Genomic DNA, 23,911 nt, shown 5'->3' on the forward strand with positions numbered 1-23,911 from the left:
CTTCCCCACTTGTGAAATGGCGGCCATGGCAAGAGTCTGTTACAGATGGAGAAGGTGCACAATTTCTCCATAAGTCTTTATTATCTGATCCGCTTCAGTTTAGTCTAAATGAGGCTCGGTCTTCTTGACTTACTGTAACCTATACGTTTTTCTGTTGTAGTGTTTTTATATTTGGTATGAAACGATAATCTTGTATGATTTCTTTTAATTCTCATTTATATTATATTTTGTATACTCATATGTACACCCCACCACTTTTTTTTTTTCTCCTTTCTTTCCCTTTTTCTTTTCTGTAACCCATATTTGCTGGAAACTCAATAAATTGGAAGTGTTTAAAAAAAAAAAGAACATGTAATTTAAACAAGAGAAAACCTATAATAGTATATATAATACTGCTTAAATAAAACCTCATATACTGTATAATATAGGTTGAGTCTCCCAAAATGCTGGAGACCAGAACAATTTTGGATTTTCCTGTATTTTGGAATATTTGCATGCCATAATGAGAGATCTTGGGGTTTATCTTTCGGTTTCTTCATATATGGTGGTCACTCCAACACCATACTTTTCTGTAAGACATTTCACATTTACACTGCTGTCCAGTTTCTGCAACAGCTTGACTTTCTTTGCCATAGGTAAACAGCAATTATTTCTCTTTTTATTTTCACTGTCTGCAGGACATTTTCAATAATTACACCACAGAAGTGAAAAACACAGAACGCTATCTGCTGTGCGCATGCGTTGTGACCACAATCCCATCACATGAGGTTAGGTGTCATGTTGGCACAAAAAATAGTCTTTTTCCCTTGGAAACAATGTCTCCTGTGTGCCTGCATTTTGACCCATCAGATGAGGTCAGTGTGATGTTGGCGTTTAAAAAACTTTGTTTTTCAGATTTTAAAATTGCGGAAATGGGCGAATCAACCTTTTATATAATAATAATTTATACAAGTATAATCATTGAGTGATGGACAACCAGTGTGCACTGAATATTGATCTACCTATATACACACACACACGTTAATTCTAAGCAGTATTTTATTTTAAATAGCGACAGGTATTTCCTCTACTTTTGTTGTGTATACATTTTCTAACATCGTCCAATAGACAATTGTAGGCCAAAGACAACTTACCTCTATTGAGAAATTATGTAATTCCACAAATGCCTTCCTATACTGTTTCCACTCTCTACAAACTTCTAATAGACATTCAACATAATTCCCTCCCACACTACACATAGTCGATATCTTCACCAAATGATAACAGAAGTAGAATGGCATAAATGTTTCCTACGTACTCTAGTTTCAAATGTATTCTGATCATGGAGTCAAAAAGATCCTGACTAGGTGGTATAGACACTCTCCATAAAATATTCCCTTCTGGCACTTGTTGGAGAAGCAACAAGGTGCCAAGGCGGCCTCTAACATGTCTGGTGGGCATTCCCTACCATCACCACTTTTGGAAGGACATAATACAAATCTCTCAAACAGTGGCATAACTTCATCCCAGCCACCCGTGTGTCTCAGTACATATCCCGCTAACCTGTTACTGCTCATACATGGATGAATATCTATGCAACTTTAGACTGCTCATTTGACGCATGCGCAGTAGTGTAAAAATCGCTCATTCCATCTGTGATCACTGGACAATACAGATAACATTTTAGTGACCAACCGACAATATGGTGAGCATTTTAGTGACCGCTAGACATTACAATTTAGTGACTGCCAGTCAATATTGACAGCAATTTTGTGACCAACATACAATACTGAGAGTATTTTAATGACCACCATACAATACTGATAGAATTTTAGTTAATGCTATAAAATACTGTGATTTTTGTGACCACCAGACAATACGGAGAGCATTTTAGTGACCAATTTATAATACTAAGAGGAAAAGTCACTTGTTGTGCAAGGATGCAACTCCTGTCTAAGTGACCAGGAGCCATTAAATTGCTGGGCACCCATCACTATTGCGAATCTCAAGTTTAATATGCAGGGGATTAGCCGCATAAAGTGGCTTCTTCCATCTAAAATGACGGTTATGGCACCTAAAAGTCGAGGTACAATGCGGTTAAGGCACCATAAAGCCCTAATATAGGTGGATTTCTGATCGCACCTCAGGAGGCTGAGAGCAGAAATCTGCGATAATTGGCTCCCAAAAACAATCACTTTAGACGGGAGCTGTGGCAGCGCTAAACAATTGAATTCCCCCTAAGAGCATTTTAGTGACTGCCATATTACAAGCCAATTGAAATGACATTTTTTGTGACCACCATATAATATCTCAACATTAAATAACCTTCCGCAAACATCATTAACATCTTCAGCAACAACCCCATTCAACATGATGAGCCACTTAATAATTATTAACTCCACCATACCCACCAATAGTTAACCACTACATCATTAATTAAATTTTTATTAATTAAGGAGCAAAATCTAATGACAATAACCATTTCTTAACCCCAATAAAAACATTAAACCAACCACACAGCATTAACATCTTCACCCTATAATAAAAACTACATAACTTACCAACTTTTATTTAAGATTGCTGAACTATGTCCATGCCCCCCAATACCTCTCCAGTTCCATTTACACTTATTTGTTGCTGATTTTCACTGCGGTATCACCACTGTGACCCTGTGTGTACTGTTGCCATCTACTGCCTCAGGATTCAGGCTTGGGAGGAGTTAGGGCAGCATTTCCCCAATGCAGTGACTGATAACCCCCTTAACTTCTCTATTACAATACCCCTAGTAGTCGGTGACAGGGTGCAGGTGGAATGGAAGTCCAAGCGGATAGGTGGGGGGGAATGTGAAGTGCAGACGGGAGGGACTGGATAATCATGTGTCCAATGCAATTCAGCAGATGACCCCATGCAGACAGGAAGGGGAGGAGAGCAGGATCTGGGTGTACAGGCAGCACTGGCTGCATCACCACATGTAAGTATTGTGGCCAGCCTGCTCCAGACTAGAGAGTAGAGCTGCACGGGCAATGTGCAGGGGTAGCAGCAGCTGTGGCTTCGGGTGCTTATTGCTAGGGAATGGTGGAAGCTGGAAGAGTGGTGACCCCTTAAGGGCTGGCATTCAGAGACAACTGCCTCCATTGCCTCTGGCAGTTCTGCCCATGCTCTCAAACCATTCTGTAGTGTGCTCTACCAGAGTATACTGGTTGCAGGCAGCCACAGGATATTTGCAATTTAGCCGCTAGACTAAAAGCAGCAATAACACAGGTCTGCGAAATTTAAGGTATTGAAAGCTTTTTTTAATAATAATTTTATATTCTTAATTAAAACTCCTGTGTACATCAAGAAATAGTATATTAAAAAAAATTACCACATCACATGTACCTATAAGGGGGTTACATAAATTTTTAAGAAAACAACAAGGTTTAATTGTTTTTGACATTTATTGTGAAATACGAAGAAGTGTAGATGATATCACGGTGTTTGTCTTAATTACATAAAAAATAACAATAAAATCAAACAATACTAGAAACAAAACCGCAGTTATTGAAAAAAATCGTTTATCTTGTTTTTAATGTCTTCAAACATTGTTTTGTCGCTTTTCACTTTTAATCTTTTTCTGTGCCATCTGTGTATCATCCAGCAGTAGTCAGCCATCATGCTGACGTCCCAATAACCCTGGTATCTTCTTTCTACATCTTTAACGTCTTGGTGGTACCGTTCACCTTGTTCTTCACTGTAGTCTCTGAGATTATTTGGGAAATGCTCAATATGGGAATTAAAAAAATGTATCTTTAAACTCTTATTGCAGCCAAGGTTTCTGTAGCTATTAAGCATTTACCTGACAATTTCTTTGTAGTTTGGATCTTTGACATTGCCAAAAAATTTTGAAATCACTTATTTGAACGAAGTCCACGCATATTCATTACATGCCCAAAATGTTCATCTTTTATTAACTTTCTAATGTCAGGGCCTGTAAAAATGTCTTCCTTCAGTTTAGCAGTTTAGTCTATGATGGCTAATTGATGAGTAGCATCAATTAGTGTGTACACTGTACTGTGTGTATGTGGTGGTAGGCAGGGGTCAAAATGAGCCGGCACAGGGCAAAACTGTGTTGCATCTGTTGTATTTGGTTCCACCTTCGCCATCTCACCTTGTAGTTGTTGTGTGTGCAGTGTTCCTTTAGACAGTATGGGGTTTAGGCCCTTTGTAAATTTCAGCTCCAAGCTCATGTGGACCTTAATCTGGCACTGGACGGGGGGGAAGTTTTATGACGAGAACTGAATTGCAACGTTCTATACTACCAACTGAATTCACTTAAGACCATGTTTTAAAATAAATGTAGGCAGAATACATTTATTACTTTAAAGAATATTGAAAAAATTACATTCATAAATACACGTTTTGCAGAAAAACGTGATGTCATATGCAAAATCGGGAGTCATTTTCGTGTTCAGAAGCCAAAAATCTATAAGAATCACATAAATTCGTTAAAGCTTTTTCATCGCAGACCTGTGTAACTTAAAAGGCAAAACCAACCTGCTTGAAATCTAGCAGCTAAATCGCCAAAATCCTGTGGCTGTTGCATGCATGCAACTTACACCCAACCCTATATCTCCTTTATCTGTACAAGGATTACTTTTTAATTAAATTCATTGTGAACATATTACACTGGTGTCCTCTTCTCTTCTGGTTGCATACATAGGAAGCTTTTTGGGACTGCAACTTCTGGTTGGAAAGAGCCCTTGGAGGAGTTCCAAGTTATCATAAGATAAGCCTGATTTATTTTTGCACACTCGCATGAGGCTAATTAATCTTTTCAGAAACATTAATTGGTCACTTATTGTGTTTGAGTTATTGCACTGGAAGGCACCTTCTGTTCTTCACCTTGTTGTATTGAAAGATATTGATTAGTTTCAATAAGCATTTTTTAAAGGAACTAATAAAAATATTTAATTTTAGAAATGCAAAGTTTAGACCTTCTACATAGGCATTTGCAGTGCATTAAAAATAAAATGGGTGTAGTGCTTAGTGATCTAATTAGAACATAAACTGGAAATATAAAAAAAAGTAAATTTATTATACCAATGTTCAGGGGGCCCAAGGTATATTTTGATCCTAGATCGCAGAATGTCACCCCCGTCAGGGACAGCTGGAGTAACCCCCCCCCACACACACACACCACCTACCTGATTACAGATCAGCAAGCCTGAGAGGTCTTTGCTTTTGCTGACTTGGCTCTGTATGCGAACCTCCCTGTGTCCTCACTCACAGACACAACACTGACAGTACTACCGCGTAGCTCCTGGAACACATGCAGACAATAGTGCATTCCCACACTGTATCAGTGTACTGCATACTCACATTATGGGCCTGATTCAGAGACCTACGCTAACTCGGATGTTTAATTTATTTCATGTAGACCATAAAAATTGTAAAGTAACAAAGATTTCTATTTAAAACCTTTATGGGCAACACTAGGCATTCATGTCATGCCCCAGTCATAGGTCTTCACTGCATGATTAACATTTGCATTGTTGCTTCACCCTTACCTTGCTCCTGTAATTAGGCACCTTGCAGCAGCCCTGCTTATCACCAAATACTGGCTAGTGACTGATCATCTCACGTCGGGTTTCAGTAATTGGAATTGGCCTCTGTAAGACTTCACCTTATGTTGAACCTGGATACTTAATACTAAGAAAACCCTCATCAATTTCTTCAGATGGAGGTTTAGTGAGGACATTTGGGCTTCCATAAACCATGGAAACATTCATGATTCCAGTAATCTAGCAAAATATAGACTTATATAAGCTGTACAAGTATGGCGGTACAATGGACCATTAAGAAATTATTATGAATTAGTAGCTGGTACACCGTAGCCCCAACCACCAGCGGGACACAGTTTGTTCTGTTTTCATGTCTGACATGAAAACAATAAACAGCAGGGTAAAGCATAGAGAGTAGGCAGAGCCAGCCCTGTATAACCACTGGCGGGGGGGCACAATAAAGTGTTCCAGCTGTGTGATGTCACAACATCACGCCACTGGGCAATGAAAAGGAGCCAAGCCGTCCGCAAAAATGAAGCAGCATTAGCATCCTCATCATGCAGCAGGAGGTAAGTGTGGGCTGGGCTGGGCTGGGCAGACCGAGGATGTTCAGACATTGCTGAGAGACAAGCGGAGCAATGATGCTAAGAGACACAGAGGGGGAGGCTAAGGATGGGTACACACCTGAACGACTTGTAAATGGACCGTCTTCACATCCAATTTCCCTTGAGGCCAGAACATACGATATTGAGTGTACACACTCTCCAATATTGCATATGTCCGAACGATATATTGTATTGTTTGATCATACACAAGATATCGCTGCTCCCATACAGAGTACAACGATCACTGGAGACATGTCAAAATTGCCCAAATCGGACCGACATCGACTGGTCGTCCGATTGGCCGTACACACTACACGATTGGCACCTAATCGCATGCAATATCTTCCGGTTGGCCGATACAGCAAATCGTGCCGATATCGGCCAAGTGTGTACTCGGCCTTAGAGACACAGAAGGGGAGGCTAAGAGACATGGAGTAAGGGATAGGTTGAGAGACACAGGGGAGGGGGTTGAGACTGAGAGACAAGGGGCACGAGGCTGGAGTGATGGGGCAGGAGGCTTTACCGCTTACACCCGCTTGTATTTTGCCTGGCCCAACAAGGTTTTGGGCATGAAATAGACTGGCAAAGTGGGCACAGGCACCATATTTTACCATTTTGAATAACAAGTTGTAGTTTTGCAAGGGTTAAATAGCCTCGGACCACAAAATTGACACTTTAAACCAACAGAGGGTAGTCACTACAAATATGACCTGCTTGTTGGGCCAGGCAAAATAAAATTTAAATTTGTAAGGGGGATACACTTTTTTGTTTATACAACGTTAACTTTGTGATCCAACTTGATTTAATTGTTTTACTATAACATTTTCTGAATAAGAAGCTGCAGCATAAATAAGAAACTGGCCAAATAAAATTCTTACTTCAGCCTCATGTCTGAGTGTGTGACCACTAGTGCTGTGCTGATAGTTGGTAGCCGAGAACAACGATGTGTTACCTGGATTACATCTGGATGATGGTAGACGGAATAGAGATAATTATATTATCAGGAAATAGAAAGTAAAGCTGACCCTGACCAAATGAGCTTAGAGTCTAAAGTTGGGTACACACTAGATGATATGTCGCTCCGATCCGCTGGATCAGGGGCGACCTATCGTCCACATCGGTCAGTGTGTACCCACTATTCTCGACTATGCAAGGTCCCACGGGTCGTCCATTGGGGTCCTTCCATCGGCCTGCATAGTGGATGGACATATTGGACGAGTGGACACTGCATTGTGCAGTGTATACCGACCACCCGATATGTCCTTCATAATTTCTATTATCTGATAAAAAAATTTTTTAGAAGCACTGCAGCTATTCGGTATTCCCTGAGAGCTCCAGTGATCCTGGCGCTTGAGGATTAACTGAATACGAAAAAATATCTATAAAATATATAAAATACAATCCCTAGATTGTAAGCTCCTAGGAGCAGGGTCCTCCTCCTCACTGTCTCACAGCCTTCCTCTCTAGCACTTCTAGGACAGCCTTCATTTGGTTACTGTATTGTAATGTAATGTTCTGTGTACCCTTTACTGTACGTACAGCGCTGCGGACCACTTGTGGCGCCCTATAAATTAAATTTAATAATAGTAATAATCAATTGATTAAACAAATATTTATATCTAAAATATGTGTCTAATTAAAGCAATGCCGCTGGATTAAGTGTCAGGTGTAATTCTGACACTAATTGGAATAAAAATCAACAATTGGAGATATAGACCGCGCTAATGCTAATAGACAGCTGTTTAAAATATATGCTTGAATGATCCCAATAAGTAGGCTTCTCTGCATCTTATAACACATTTATTACAAAAACACAACTAGTAACATATAAATGGGATGTAGTTAGTAAGCCGGCGGTTGAAATGCCGACCGCTGGCTTCCCGACAGTGAAATCCTGGCATGAGAATAATGATAGGCGTCTGAATACCGACGCCTATCATTAGCCCCATGCCGAAATCCCGATGCCCGGCATACCGAACATAGGTGAGCCAGGCGTCGGGAGGCGATAGCAGCGGGGGGGGGGGGGGTTAGGTTTAGGGACTGCCGGGGGATCTTAGGGATAGGCACCCCCCCAGGAGGGTTAGGGTCAGGCTAGGAGAAGGGGGGGGGGTTAGGTTTAGGCACACCCTGGGAAGGTTAGGTTTAGGGTGCAGGGAGGGGGGGTTAGGTTTAGGCACCCCTGGTGGGAGGTTAGGGTTATGCACCCCTAAGGGAGGGTTAGGGGTCTTGCTTACCTCTGTCGGGATCTTCATGTGCCGACCTTCCAGCATCTGTATTTCATCCTCCGGGTTTAGGCCGGCGGTAATTCATACCGATTCCCATATAAACATAGATTACTGTATATTTGATACATTTTATCAGTAACAGTATATCCTGCAGACTGCTACCTATAAAAAAAATCTCTCACATGAACCAGTGATGATAGTAAGCACCATAAATCAATCGGTGCTCATCCAGAGTGCAATGAATATAAATTGTCTCTGCTTAATATATAATTAATGTAATTTCGATAGTATGCTTAGTGCTCACCGCTATTCAAACTGATAAAAGTATGAAGTAAATCTTCCCAGCTTGATATCCACCTATATAGGGGAGCATTACAACCAGTCTTTGTTACACCAATGGCAGGATAGTACCTGTAGTGCGCAGGTTCTCCACTCTCCCAGTGGGACCTCCGTGTTTCCTGGTTATAGTAAGACCTCTGAATTATTAGCGATGATGCGGCAGTATCAGAGGCCAGATGCCCGTCACTAGTATAATCTCACGGGCCTGGCACGCTGAGAGATGCTGTTTGGCACAACTGCAGCAAAGACGAATGAGGACACATCTGATCTTTTATTCTCAAATCTAATAACAATAATTAAAAGGCAATAATAAAGTTGCCTTTGTTGTTTATCTTGTCTGAATAACATGTTATCCATAAAGTCATATGATCTTGTTTCTTCTAGTTTAACTAGAGTGAAAGTTAATCAAACCAAAGAAGGTTTCAGTCAATAGAGCTACATTAAAAAAGGCTGACAATGTCCAGATAGACAGACACCACATGGTAGACAGTCAATAGGTAAACAGGGACAAAAGGTTGACATGTACAAAAGATTGACACACAATAGGACGATGTGGATGAAGATAACAGTTCATCTGGAAAGTATTCACAGCGCTTCACTTTTTCCACATTTTGTTATGTTACAGCCTTAATCCAGTAAGTATTCACGGTCTTTGCCATGAAGCTCAAAATTAAGCTCAGGTGCATCCTGGTTCCACTGATCATCCTTAAGATGTTCCTACAGCTTAATTGGAGTCTACCTGTGGTAAATTCAGTTGTTTGGACATGATTTTGAAAGACATACACCTGTCTATATAAGGTCCCACACTTGACAGTGCAAGTCAGAGCACAAACCAAGCATGAAGTCCAAGGAATTGTCTGTAGACCTCCGAGACAGGATTTTCTCGAGGCACAAATCTGGGGAAGGGTACAGAAAAATATCTGCTGCGTTGAAGGTCCCAATGAGCACAGTGGAATGGAAGAAGTTCGGAACCACCAGGACTCTTCCTAGATTTGGCCGACCGTCTAAATTGAGTGATCGTGGGAGAAGGGCCCTAGTCAGGGAGGTGACCAGGAACCGGTCACTCTGTCAGAGCTACAGCATTCCTCTGTGGAGAGAGGAGAACCTTCCAGAAAGACAACCATCTCTGCAGCAATCCACCAATCAGGCCTGTATGGTAGAGTGGCCAGATGGAAGCCACTCCTTAGTAAAAAGCACATGGCAGCCCGCCTGGAGTTTACCAAAATGCACCTGAAGGACTCTCAGACCATGAGAAACAAAATTCACTGGTCTGATGAGACAAAGATTGAACTCTTTGGTGTCAATGCCAGGCATTATGTTTGGAGGAAACCAGGCACAGTTCATCACCAGGCCAATACCATCTCTACAGTGAAGTATGGTGGTGGCAGCATCATGCTGTGTGGTTGGTTTTCAGCGGCAGGAACTGGGAGACTAGTCAGGATAGATCGAAAGATGAATGCAGCAATGTACAGAGACATCCTGGATGAAAACTTGCTCTAGAGTGCTCTTGACATCAGACTGGGGCGATGGTTCATCTTTCAGCAGGACAACGACATTAAGCACACAGCCAAGATATCAAAGGAGTGGCTTCAGGACAACTCTGTGAGTGTCCTTGAGTGGCCCAGCCAGAGCCAGACTTGAATCCAATTGATCATCTCTGGAGAGATCTGAAAATGGCTGTGCAACGACGCTTCCCATTCAACCTGATGGAGCTTGAGAGGTGCTGCAAAGAGGAATGGGCGAAACTGCCCAAAGATAGGTGTGCCAAGCTTGTGGCATCATATTCAAAAACTTGAGGCTGTAATTGCTGCCAAAGGTGCATCAACAAAGTATTGAGCAAAGGTTGTGAATACTTATGTACGTGTAAATTTTTTTAATTATATTTGCAAAAAATCTCAAAAAAACTTTTTACACGTCATTAATGGGGTATTGTGTGTAGAATTTTGAGGTAAAATATGAATTTATTCCATTTTGGAATAAGGCTGTAACATAACAAGATGTGGAAAAAGTGAAGCATTGTGAATACTTTCCAGATGCACTGTATCATCCTCCCGTTACATACATGCAATATTGTACCTTGGTTGTATTTGTGAGTTCTTGTGAACAAAGAGAACGATTCTTCTCAAATTAAATTTTTATTCATTCGCAGATGTCCACCCCTTGGACCTCCAGCAGGGCTTATGACTGAAATAATACACAATATGATCCCAATATTACAGCGCTTATCTGTTTGTTGGGCACTGAAAATATGGTGAACAACTTCAACATGTTCCATCAGCACAGATTCTGATTCACCATCCACAGAGGTCATTAAACTCAGCTTCTGGTTTAGCTGGTTTTCTTGCTTCACGCCTTGTAGTGTGGCACAATTTCAATTCCTCAGACATATTCAGCTGCATTGCAAGTTTCATCCTGGTTGCATACTTTGTTTCACATACAGGAGTATTACTCTACACACGACTGTGTCACGGCCAGGGTATTTCAGCATGGCGCTAGGCGAGTGTTACCTGTGGCGCGGGCTGTCTGGTGGCGGAGCTGGTGTCTGGTGGGGGGCTTTGGCTGCGCGCGTTGTTGTGCGGGCCTGTTGTCACCCTGCGCTGGTAAGGCCTGGCGACGTCTCCATTCCGTTTGGCATGGGCGCCGCCATCTTGTCTTCTGGCCATGTGATGCGGCTGGCCAATCCTGGTGACTCACATGTTCCCTCCGGCCAGTAACAGCACGGCATGGGGTATTTAGGAAGGGTCAGTGCCTTCCTTCTTTGCCAGTGCAACGTGTATCTCAGCCTAGCTGAGAGGGAGTTCTCTGTGCTTATCCTGCTCCTGTGAATTCGCTGTCTGCCAGTCTGCCTGTCCGCTCCTAGCTCCCACTGGACTACCCCGCTTCCTCCATCACCCTTGCCCATACCTGAGTGCCTGAGCCTGCTGACATCCTGCGCTTCAGTTCACTACCTGCATACCTGGCTTGATTATTTTCAGTTCACTACCTGCATACCTGGTTTGATTATTTTCAGTTTCACTACCTGCACATCTGGACAGCTCTAATTGTTTCTACTTGGACATTAACCCTTTTACTCCCACCACAGAACTCTTGTGCACATTTATATATTCCTGGACTTTTATTTACTGCCACATTATATGTCTACTCTGCACTTATTAAAAATCCTAGTTTTATTTTCAAATCTGCTTCTGTGATCGCTCCTGCTACCACCCCGGGTCCACAAACAACCCAGAACATAACAGACTGTCAATATTGGCTTTCTTTAAGGTTTTGTATTCTACTTCAAAATTATGTGACCTGTTCACATTCACATGGCGACACCACAGTCTCATCCCTGGGATCCATCAATATCTCTGTAGGTTTTTGTATATCTTGTGCTTTTTCCTCAAGAGTCAAATGACCATCCTCTATATGTATCAGCATGTATACAGTATGTATGAACCTCTGTCTCTTTAATAGGGATGGTCATCGACCATCGATGGCTTACAAATATTGATGGTTTACTACCGATGGTCGACGGTTATGCCATCAGTGGCAGAGAGCCAATGGTTTTCTGCCATCGATGGCAAAGTGGAACCCGATATTTTTTCTGCTCCCGATGGAGCTTAGTCCCGCCCCCTGGTGGATCGCTAAGCCCCGTCCCCATTTTTTTGATTGGTCAATGGCTTGCCAGGCACCCGGAAGTGGTGGCCAGAGTGGTGCAAAGTATCGATGGTCCATCAGCTCTACAGCACCAATTTTAGACTGCTTTATTATCTAGAACGATAACCTTTGGGAGTACTTCACTCCTTCAGACATAAAGAGAAACTGAATGTCCCTGCAAGGTATCTCATCCACTTTTGCAACACAGACTTTTAGGGAGTTTCCCAACTTGATACTTCGGTCCCATCTTGCACATAGGTACATTTAACCACTTAACTGACTTTTTTTTTTTCTAAAAAACGCTTAGAAATTGTCGTTTTTTTTTTTTTTTTTTAGTGAATAGGTGAGGAACATTTATTTCAACTTATCCAAAATGATTTCATTTAAAAAAAAGTGTTTTATATATATATATATATATATATATATATATATATATGAAACATTGCAACTTTAATTTTGACACCGGTTTAAGGTACACTAATTTCTTTCCCAGCGGTTGCTAATCTCTGCAGCCGCTGGGTGGGAGGTCCTGCTTTGCTGACTGATCAGCAGTGATCGGCAGCACGGCAGAAACTGGGGGTGGGTGCAGGAAAGCAGAGGGACGGCCGGAAGCTGCCCTCACTGTTTATCTGACTGGTCGAAATTTTGAGACCAGATCTGATAGAACTGCCTGATGTGGTCGGAAAATTGCTACCATGCCAGGCAAGTGGTTAATGAGGACATCTCCATTGTCCCACTGCTGCTGAAAAATGTTATCCTTCTGGAGCATCCTACTTTGTTCAAGCAATTCACTGTCTGCTGTTCCTTTTACAAATCACTTTGCATCTCTAGCATATCATGCCAGCCTTATCATGATCAACCAGTAGTAACTTCTTGAGTTTCTGTATTTCTGTCTCACTAGGTTCAGTAAAGACATTTATTGACCAGAATCCAATTGCAGCGTGTTATCCTACTTCTTTTACTCTTCTGATTTTCCCATTTCCAAGTGCTGCTCTTCCAGCTAATTTTTCCATTAGCGCTTTCCAAATTGTTCTTAAGGTTGCTTTCCATATCTTCAAATTCAATCAGTCTCAACTTTTCTACAACTATTTCAGATTCTGCCATATTTAACTTAAACTGAAGCTCCAGTTCTTTGGCGTACATTTACATTTGGAGATTTTGCAACTGGTTCTGTGTACTTAACAGACATTTCTCAAGGTTTTCATTCTCACCTTGCAACTTTTCAACTTCCGCACTTGCAAGGAACAGTTCTTTTTCCACAAAATCACTTTGTTTTGCTGATTCATGCAGCTTCCTCCAAACTTGCTTGAAGATGGACAATCTCCATGTCATTTTTTCTTAACACCTAGGGGCATATGTATCAAATCTTGATGTGAGATAAAATTGTGAGATATATATCACCAACCAATCACCTTCTAACATTTTACAGACTGTGTTTAAGAAATTATAGTTTGGAGCTGATTGGTTGGTGATATATATTTCACAGTTTTATCTCACATCAAGCTTTGATACATATGCCCCTAAATGTCTCTTTCTCTGGAACAATACTTTGAACCCCAGCAAAAGAGTTACCACAGAGGATTTCAAACAATTTTTAAATAATTTCCTTGCAACACACTTGCTTTACTTTCAGACTGTACACTCCAGTATAGGAATTGCACCTCTCCAGCTTCAACACTTATAGGCAATCTGCTTTTTCTGAGAGCTTGCTTCTTTTTCCCCATATTTATCGGTACACAGAATAAACACAGGAGCAGTTATTATTCTCAGCACAGCAAAACATTTCCCTTGATGTGGCACTACAATTACCAGCATGTATCAAGCACTGTCTATTTAACAGCCTTGGCAAAAGCAATCTCTCTGCTCTGCTAGTACCACACCCTAACTGGATGATGCAGATTTTAAAACACTTTTTTTTTTTTTTTCTCTTTAGCAAAAAAAATACCTTGCCTTAATGAGATAGAGAAACACGTGGTGCTTTCAGCCAAACACATCTTTTTTTTTTTCTTTTAACACTTTCTTATATACTGCTGCAACATGTTATAACCACTTGCATTTCCTTGCAATAACACTTCAGCAGCTTTGCAGAAAATTTTCTTCTGCTCCAAAGGAAAAGTGACTTTGCACACTTATGGTTCCATACACTTGTGCATCACCTTTTACACAAATGGAGACAGCTTTCAGTTCACACCACATTTCATCACAGGCTTTTATCACTCACCCCTTACTTGGGTTTCACAGAGGTGAGTCCTGTAATCCTGTAGTTTCCATTATGCTGTTCATCCATTATTTCTGTGTAGAGCCCTGTGTAAATCAATTGCGTAGATCCTTATGCTTGCCCACATTCTCCACCATATTGTCTTAACTTGGGGTAATTTAGCTCAGTAGACGGGTCAGTGGTGCAGTGCCTAGGTGCATAATAAGGGTCCACACACAGGTTTTCAGGTTTAAATGAAATAAGTGGAGCTCTACTGTCAGCATTCAGTAGGAAAAATAACAAACACCTAGCCCCCATTCAGGGCACTACCTCACTTCTTGAACCCTGACTATTATGGGCAGCTACTCAAATGTAACACAGTCTCTCAAAAGTCTCAGTCCTGTCTCTCACAGGTATAAACACGGCCTCCTGGTCTTCTTGTGGTTCTTAAGGTCTGTCTTGAAGGTCTGGACACAGGCCTGGCTTGGCTGCCACGACTTCACTCAAACACAGTCAGAGATTGGTGGTCCTCCCTGCTACTTGCAGGCCTGGATGCTGGCCTCGCGGCACACTGGGCTCTGTAGCTGCCTCAGTCCTCCTTAGACTGATTCCACATGCAGCCTGACTGGTCTGCCTCGTTAGCCCCACCTGAGCTCTGTACACAAGGCAGCCCTTTAGTTATTCTTTCTTTTTTTACCCTGTGTGGGCAGATCCCTCCAGCCTCACACAGAATACATGGCTCACTATCGCCACCTTACATGATATTGCCACTAATATATATATATATATATATATATATATATATATATCTATCTCTACCCTCCAACATGACCCGTTCCATCAGGTACAAAATGCTCTGCTCTTGGACTTCCCACCTAATTAATGATTGCAGTCACCAGTGTTGAGCTAGTTATTTAATGAGAAGGGTGTTTCAGCACAGGTGGCTTCAATCATAAATTAGGTAGGAAGTCCAGGAGCAGAGCATTTTGTATCTAAAGGCCCCCATACATCAGCAATCGATTGTGGCAATTCTGCAATTTGCAATCGATTGAGTATAAAAATCTGCAATGTATGGGCTTCACAGATCGCATATTGCAACCAAAAAGTGATTGGAATTGTTTAATCAGATTGTCCAACATGTTGGATTTCACAGATCGATTGGGGCTGTAGATTGCAAGTGTATGGATATGATCAGCAGATTTGCAGACCATTACTAGCAAAAAGATGGGCCTTTCAAGATTGGCAGATTTGTTTTTGCTGCAATCGATCTGCAAATCACTGAAAAAGATCTGTAATGTATGGTCGCTTATTGCTAGATTGGGAAATCCGAAGATCAGGCAATAAATCTTCAAATTGTTCAGTTGTGGTTTTCAGATTGCTGACGTATTGGGGCCTTAATGGAATAGGTCATGTTGGAAGGTCTGTGTGTGTGTGTGTGTGTGTGTGTGTGTGTGTGTGTGTGTGTGTGTGTGTGTGTGTGTATGTATATGTGTGTGTGTGTGTGTGTGTATACACAAACACAATCTCTTGTAACTGATTGCTGCTACTCAACTCTTCTAGCATTTCTAAATAATTTCCCATTTCCGATCCACCCAATTGTATCTCATCTATATATTGTAATTGCTACCACAGTAATTTACCTTATATTTATCAACAGTGACATGTTCTACATTTTCCTGATATTTCCTGAGTGTAAAGCTGGGTACACGTGATATATTGTTTATACAGCCATTGAACGATATGTCGCTTAGTGCATCTATCATTGTGTACAGCCAATATGTCTGTGAACAACGTTGTTCACAGACATATCGCATCGGCCCTGTAGCACGGCAGATGCTGATATATCTTGCAGATATATCAGTACATGTGCTTGTGTGTACGGGCAACCCGCCGACCGATTCATATGGTGGCCACAGGAACTGACGTCACTTCCTGCAGCCAGGCAAGTCGGGCGGCGGATTGGTAAGAGTGTGCTTTTACACAATTCGTTTGTACAGAACACTTTCCTTCCGGTGTGTACCCAATTTAAGTCTTTCTGCAGTGAGATAAGGCTTCTAAGCCATCAGGATGTTTTTGTTGCATCATTGAGGTTTGCACTACTTGCAAGTTTTTATTCTTAATCATTACCTCAGAAGTCATGTGTTTGTGTATGTATATATGGGATAGGTGCCTAGTTTTATGTAGGACACCTCTAGCCTGGCCAAGTGCAACAACTCAAGGTGGTATTGATTTCCACAAGTGGACGGGAGACCTCTGGGGAGATGTTGACCACTGCGCTGTTCATGGTGGGTGGTAATGCCTTCCATGAGGTATTCCCCCTACACATGTGACACTGTAGATCGAAGAATGTTGACTGTCCATACAACATCGGAAATGGAGTGTTCCATTCGTTGGGCACCCACTATTATGCCTCATTTGAATTCCGATAATTCATGCCGTCTTGCTATGAGCAGCCTAGCCGGTCCTCATACTGACTCAAGAAAAGTCAGATTACAACTGATGCAGGTCTGGGCATTTCCAAGATATCACAGTACAGGGGAGTAGATTGCCATTAGAGCTTCGTTCATTTTGAGTATATAAACAATAGAGATGCGCTGTCACAAGAGCTGCTGGTAAAAGGGATTGTCAGTCCCAATGATAAAGAGAAAAACACATATACAAAGAGGAACCAGCACTAAACAAGGTTCAGTGTATAAATAGATGATGGACATTGACCCAGGGAGCCTGTTCTGGGCTTTCCACTGGATGGATTTGGCGACATCACATAATAACACGTAATAACTTGAAGACTTAAACCCGGCCAACACCAGGTACTTCAGCTAGTAAACCATATATTCATCCATTCACAATTGCTTCAATGTGTACCTCCTATAGTTTGTAAGCTTGCGAGCAGGGCCTTAATTCCTATATATCTGTCTGTTATTACTCAGTTTTGTTCTATTAATGTTTACGGAATATGCTGCGCTACATAAGAAACTGTTAATAAATTAAAAAAATATAATATTACTGAAAAAGTGCTGCTAAGGGGTATATTTACTAAAGTGAGAGTTTATAGAAGTTGAGATGTTGCCCATAGCAACCAATCAGATTCTACTTAACATTCAACTAGCACCTTGGAGAAGATAATAGCTAGACTCTATTTGGTTGCTAAGGGCAACATCTCAACTTCTATAAACTCTCACTTTAGTAAATATACTCCTTAGCAGCACTTTTTCAGTAATGTTATATATTTCTTTGTAAAAACATAACATTTAGGTATCAGCGTATTATTATATTTTATACTGTTATAGAATGTCTGTAATGAATTTCATTTCTTCACTTCTACCGTTTATAGTTATTAAGAATACAGCATTTCTTATTAACCGTTTTGCATTTATCTTACAGACTTTGCAGTGATGCTTTTTATCTCTAGGATTTGCACACTGATTATCATTTATTTGTCGACTGCCGAGTTCAACAAAAATATTTCCCCCCATAGGCCTAATGCTCTTTGGCACTTTGATGACACAATATTGGATACATTAATATTTTATATGCACATTGTAACAGTATTCATGACAGTGCTGCTTATAAATTCTCAAGAAGCAAATGACATCACTAAGGAATGTGCTAGTTTTTAGCTGGAGAGCTATTTACATAGTTTTTTTTGTATTTTACTGGGAATTTCTATCTGTCTAGCACTTTCTTTCTAGCTGATTATTATTTATTACACATAGTTTTAATGTATTTTGTTTCTTTCTTCTGTCTTTATGTATTATACTTGCTATCAGAAGCCAGCTAAAACACACAAAATTCTCAAAGGCAGGTGTGTAACAAGGGTAAGGAGAAGAGAGACCCCTACATATAGAACCCTTAATAGATAATCAACATAGCTTTACAGTATACGGATGTGTCCACGTACATCTTACTTCCTTGCATGTTAAACAGCCCCTCTAGTCGCGCCATGCCGTGGCGTGACTCTGTAGCGCCTAGCGTCTTTTGTGCGACTTTTTACCTTCAAATGCGTCCTATTCACACACAGATGTGAACAGCTAGCACAAGCAGCTTCTGCTGATTACAAATGATATGCGGCATGCCTATATTATGTGTGCAACTGCGGGTGTCTGTTTAACGTGCAAGGAGGTTAGATGTATGAGGACACAGCGTTACCCAAGAGTGTGGCCTACAGTTCATATTTTTATCCCTTGTTTTCTCTCCTTTTATTTTCCTTTCATTTCATAATATATATCCTTACATAAGATGGTTAGTTATGAAAATTTGACATAATAATTTTGATAAGAAAATAGGAGAAGCATTGCAAAGCTGTGTTGGTTTACCATTTACCTTTTTTTTAATTATTATTATTGCTGCTTATATGATCGGTACAACCTTTTGATACATCAATTAATGTCCTTGAATGATAGTATTTTAATTTTTATCTAGAGTATATTTTTGAATGCATGCTTTCCTGTACAGTATATATTATTGGTTTAATTCTGTTTGCATAACCTGTATGTATTATGTACTTGTTTTTCAAATTGTTTTGGTCTATGAGGTATAACCTTGAGGTGCACCTTAGACATGGTGTACAATATACCTTTCTATCTATTGTAATACTGATGCATATGCTTCAAGAAAAAAAAAATGCTCGGTGCTACCAAGTCGCACAGCACTCACGTGTTATGTTTAACGCAACTTGAAGCAGATGGATGTGGACACATCTATAGGTATTATATAGTAAATTAGTAAATATAAAATAGAAGGTGCAAAAAGGTATTCACACAAGTTGGACATTTGGGCAGTAAAATTGCAAATTTAGTTTTAGTTAGAGAAATGTAGGATGGTCCAACTATTTCATATACTGTTTAAACTTTAAAATATATACCATTGGGTAAATCTGAGATGAGAAGAATTTAGTAGACCGTATACTGAATAACAGCACTCAGACAATGCTGGATGCATAAGTAGGGCTTCACATGATGCAAACATAATACTGCAACTGTATAAGTTGCATGGTTATGTGATATTGTTTGGGCACCTGCCTGCAAGAACATAGCAGAACTTGAGGATTCAGCGGTGGGTTAGCTTATAAAGTGAATGGAGGTATTACATTGTAAAGAAAAAATTGTAGCTAGTTGGCCTTGTTTACATTAGAAAAAAGTAACTTACAGCTGGTCTAATTAGGCTGTATAACAATACCTGATGCCAGGACAATTATTGGTCTAATGAACTTCTCATATCTGGGACAGTCCAGGTATTAGGGAACAGCCATTACGACTGAATTAAACAGGGTCTTTGTACAGCCATGCCCAAAATTTTTGAGAATGACACAATTATTGGTTTTCACAAAGTTTGTTGCTTCAATGTTTTTTGACCTATTTGTCAGATGTTACTATGGTATACTGAAGTAAAATTACAAGCATTTCATAAGTGTCAAAGGTTTTTATTGAGAATTACATTAAGTTTATGCAAAGAGTCAATATTTGCAGTGTTGACCCTTCTTTTTCAAGACCTCTGCAATTCGCCATGGCATGCTATCAATCAACTTCTAGGGCCACATACTGACTGATGGCCGCCCATTCTTGCCTAATCAATGATTAGAGCTTGCCAGATTTTGTGGGATTTTGTTTGTCCACTTACCTCTTGAGGATTGACCACAAGTTCTCAATGGGAATAAGGTCTGGGGAGTTTCCTGGCCATGGACCCAAAATTTTGATGTTTTGTTCCCCTAGCCACTTAGTTATCACTTCTGTCTTATGGCAAGGTGCTCCATCATGCTGGAAAAGGCATTGTTCATCACCAAACTGTTCTTGGATGGTTGGGAGAAATTGCTCTTGGAGGATGTTTTGGTACTTTATTCATGGCTGTGTTCTTGTGAGTGAGCCCACTCCCTTGGTTGAGAAGCAACCCCACACATGAATGGTCTCAGGGTGCTTTACTGTTGGCATGACAGAGGATTGATGGTAGCGCTCACCTTTCCTTCTCTGGACAAGCGTTTTTCCAGATGCACCAAACTATCTGAATAAGGATTATCACAGAAAATAAATTTACCCCAGTTCTCAGCAGTCCAATCCCTGTACCTTTTGCAGAATATCAGTCTGTCCCTGATGTTTTTCCTGGAGAGAAGTGGCTTCTTTGCTGCCCTTCTTGACACCAGGCCATCCTCCAAAAGTTTTCGTCCTATGTCATGCCAACAGTAAAGCATCCTGAGACCATTCATGTGTGGGGTTGCACAGACATGAATATAGAATGGTATCAAAAAATCCTCCAAGGAGCAACTTCTCCCAACTATCAGAACATTTTGGTGACAAACAATGCCTTTTCCAGTATGATGGAGCACGTTGCCATAAGACAGAAGTGATAACTAAGTGGCTCAGGGAACAAAACATCAAAAATTTTGGGTCCATGACCAGGATACTCCCCAGACCTTAATCCCATTGAGAACTTGTGGTCAATCCTCAAGAGGTGGGTGGTCAAACAAAAACCCACAAATTCTGACAAACTCTAAGCATTGATTAGGCAAGAATGGGGGGCCATCTGTCAGTATGTGGCCCAGAAGTTGATTGACAGCATGCCAGAGCGAATTGCAGAGGTCTTGAAAAAGAAGAATCAACACTGCAAATATTGACTCTTTGCATAAACTTAATGTAATTGTCCATAAAAGCCTTTGACACTTATGAAATGCTTGTAACTTTACTTCAGTATACCATAGTAACATCTGACAAAAAGGTCTAAAAGCACTGAAGCAGCAAAGTTTATGAAAACCAATACTTGTGTCATTCTCAATACTTTTGACCAAGGCTGTACTGTAAGAGTAGTCATACTGTGGATTCCTGTATTAAAAAGAATGGTATCTCCAGCTGTGATTATCAATTCATCCAAGTGATTTACTTCAAATGATTTGGCTCCAGGAAGAAATGTTTATCCCACAGTGAGGATACAATGGTAGATGCCTTAGTGAAGTTTTATTTTGCCTTTCTCTGGATCTGCACTACTAGTCCTTATAAGAGTACAATGGTCTTTATAATTATTTGACTGTTCAACCTTGTTAACTATGTAACTAACTGAGTACTCATGTTTCTGTAGGCAGGACAAGCTGAAGGTTCACATGCGGAAACACACAGGAGAGAAGCCTTACCTCTGCCAGCAGTGTGGTGCAGCCTTTGCACATAACTACGACCTGAAAAATCACACTCGTGTGCACACAGGGCTGCGTCCTTACCAGTGCCAGGCATGCCACAAAACCTTTGTGCGTTCTGATCACCTGCACAGACACCTAAAGAAGGATGGCTGCAATGGGATTCCCTCCCGCAGAGGGCGCAAACCCAGGATTCGAGAAGGTGCTGCTCCTCTTCCCCCTCCTCCAGGGAATGGCAATGGACCTGGAGAAATTCGAGCAGAGTGCCTGAGTGTGGACATTGGTGACACCTCCTAAAGAAAACCAAAAAAACACAAGCTAAAAGTCTCTCTAAATAAATATATATATATATATATATATATATATAATTATATATAGTTATATAAATATTATAAATGTCAAAGTATATTTAGGGATGCCTAATTAGCACCATCCTTATGGGTGGGATGGGGTTTGAGAGTGAATACTCAGCACAGGGGACCAGGGAGGGGAATTGTATTCCTCTTGGGATTAAGGGAGGTGGGGAGTGTTTGGACAGGATGTATGAGTGTTTATGGGAGGAGAATAAGGCTGGAGAATGTGTACATGGGTAGGTTGCACTATTAATATACCTGCAAAGAACAGCAGTTACACTGAAATCATGCCTGTCGAAATACTCTGACCAAACCAAGGTTTATACTTGCAAGATACTTGCAGCGCACATTTAGACCTTTTGTTATGACATTTAAGAATGGGATTTACTATCCAGAATGCTTAAGATGTTAGGGAGTTTATCCAGGTAAGGGGTGATGTGGAGTACATGCCTAAAATAAACTAAAATAGATTTAAATTACCCCTATCTTTCACAATACTGCATCTGGCATTCACTTCAATGATAATCAATTTAGCAGGAAACTTTGAGTTACTATATTTGGGTATGTGTATCGATACTGAAATCCGGCAACTATCTCTTTTCTTTATGGCTTTTGGATACTTTCAGAATAATACCATATCTATATTTTGTGGAGGGCGTGTTAGCAGACTGCCCACTGTGGTAATTACTGCATCAGCTTAAGGCTGTTTTGAAAAAAATTACACCATTTCATACAGGAATTTGTGTTGGGCAATTGCATATTAACTGCAGTTATATTTTAACCATTACTGTGTACTCCATTGTATTCTAGTAAATTTGCAGTAAATTTCAATATATAACAGCACCAAAAGTCCTTTAAAAGTGCTAACTTTAATGGCTACAAATAAAAAGTTGCCGATCAGTATTTTGTAGCTATGAGGCCATAATGTTTTTATCTCAAACTTGCTATAGCCAATAAATATATCATTTTAATATAAGTATGGATTTATATCAGACTTGCCTACCCTCCCGATTTGGTCGGAGACTCACGAAAATCGCGTGCCGCTCCCGGCCTCCTGGGAATGCAGGCAAAGCCTCCCGCAAGCTGCTGACCCGTCCTGCCCCCCCCGCGCGATTACATGAGAATCCCTGGCAGCTGAGGGGCCTGTGACGTGATTCGCGTCATTTTGCCGTGCCCACTGCTTCACAGTGCCGGGATTATCTGCATTGTGTAGCGGGGCGGGGCCAAAATGACGCAGGTGCCTGGCCACAACCCCCGATTTTGCTGATCTGTCTGCCCCCCACTCGGAAGGGGCAGCCAGAATGTCGGCATCTCTGATATCTCTGAATGTTGTCCATTACCACACAGTTTCAACTGCAGTGTTTTTGTCTTCAGATGGTACTGAGTACCGACACCTTTTTTTTTTCTGGAAACAGGAACCCCTTCTACCGTCATTACTGGCATACTTTAACACTCCTTCCTAGAACTTGTATACCCATATTAGCCCATTATAGATGTTTAATAGGCCAGGGAGAAACCCGGGTTGCTGCGTGTTCATGTGCAATAACCCAGGTTACTTGATGGCAGTGTGAAAGGGGTATAACCTAGCTACCTTTTTTCATAGAAAAGAGCACTGCTAACAAGTTACAGTTTAGCAAGTTCAGTTTGTGTAAATGTGAATATACACTGCAGTCAATACACCGTATTTATTTTGCTGTGCAGTAAAGAAAACTGAATATATTGCTCAAAATACAACTTTATAAATCGAGTAATTCTGCTAAATACATTGGAAAGCAATCATTAACATGTGCAATTATGCAATAAAACTACCACAGTAATTGAACCTTTTTATTTAGCATACAATTATTACTTGGCCATATAGCTGACTGAAAAATGCATGAATATAATTATTGGTACGAACACTATGACAGAATTACA

General features: G+C 40.8%; 1 protein-coding gene across 2 annotated transcripts in view; it reads left to right on the plus strand.

Annotated features, from left to right (window-relative positions):
* ZBTB7A (zinc finger and BTB domain containing 7A) overlaps positions 1 to 21,947 on the plus strand; it is a 92,489-nt gene extending 70,542 nt beyond the window's left edge. For both annotated transcript variants that reach the window (XM_088446462.1, XM_088446463.1), the window contains exon 3: positions 21,590 to 21,947. In XM_088446462.1, coding sequence (XP_088302588.1) covers positions 21,590 to 21,938 — 349 coding nt within the window. In that variant the 3' untranslated portion in view covers positions 21,939 to 21,947. The remainder of the gene's footprint in view (positions 1 to 21,589) is intronic.
* Positions 21,948 to 23,911: the final 1,964 nt, after the last annotated feature.

This window comes from Taudactylus pleione, unplaced genomic scaffold, assembly GCF_031769625.1.
Source record: "Taudactylus pleione unplaced genomic scaffold, aTauple2 ptg000399l, whole genome shotgun sequence".
NCBI classification, from domain to species: Eukaryota; Metazoa; Chordata; class Amphibia; order Anura; family Myobatrachidae; genus Taudactylus; species Taudactylus pleione.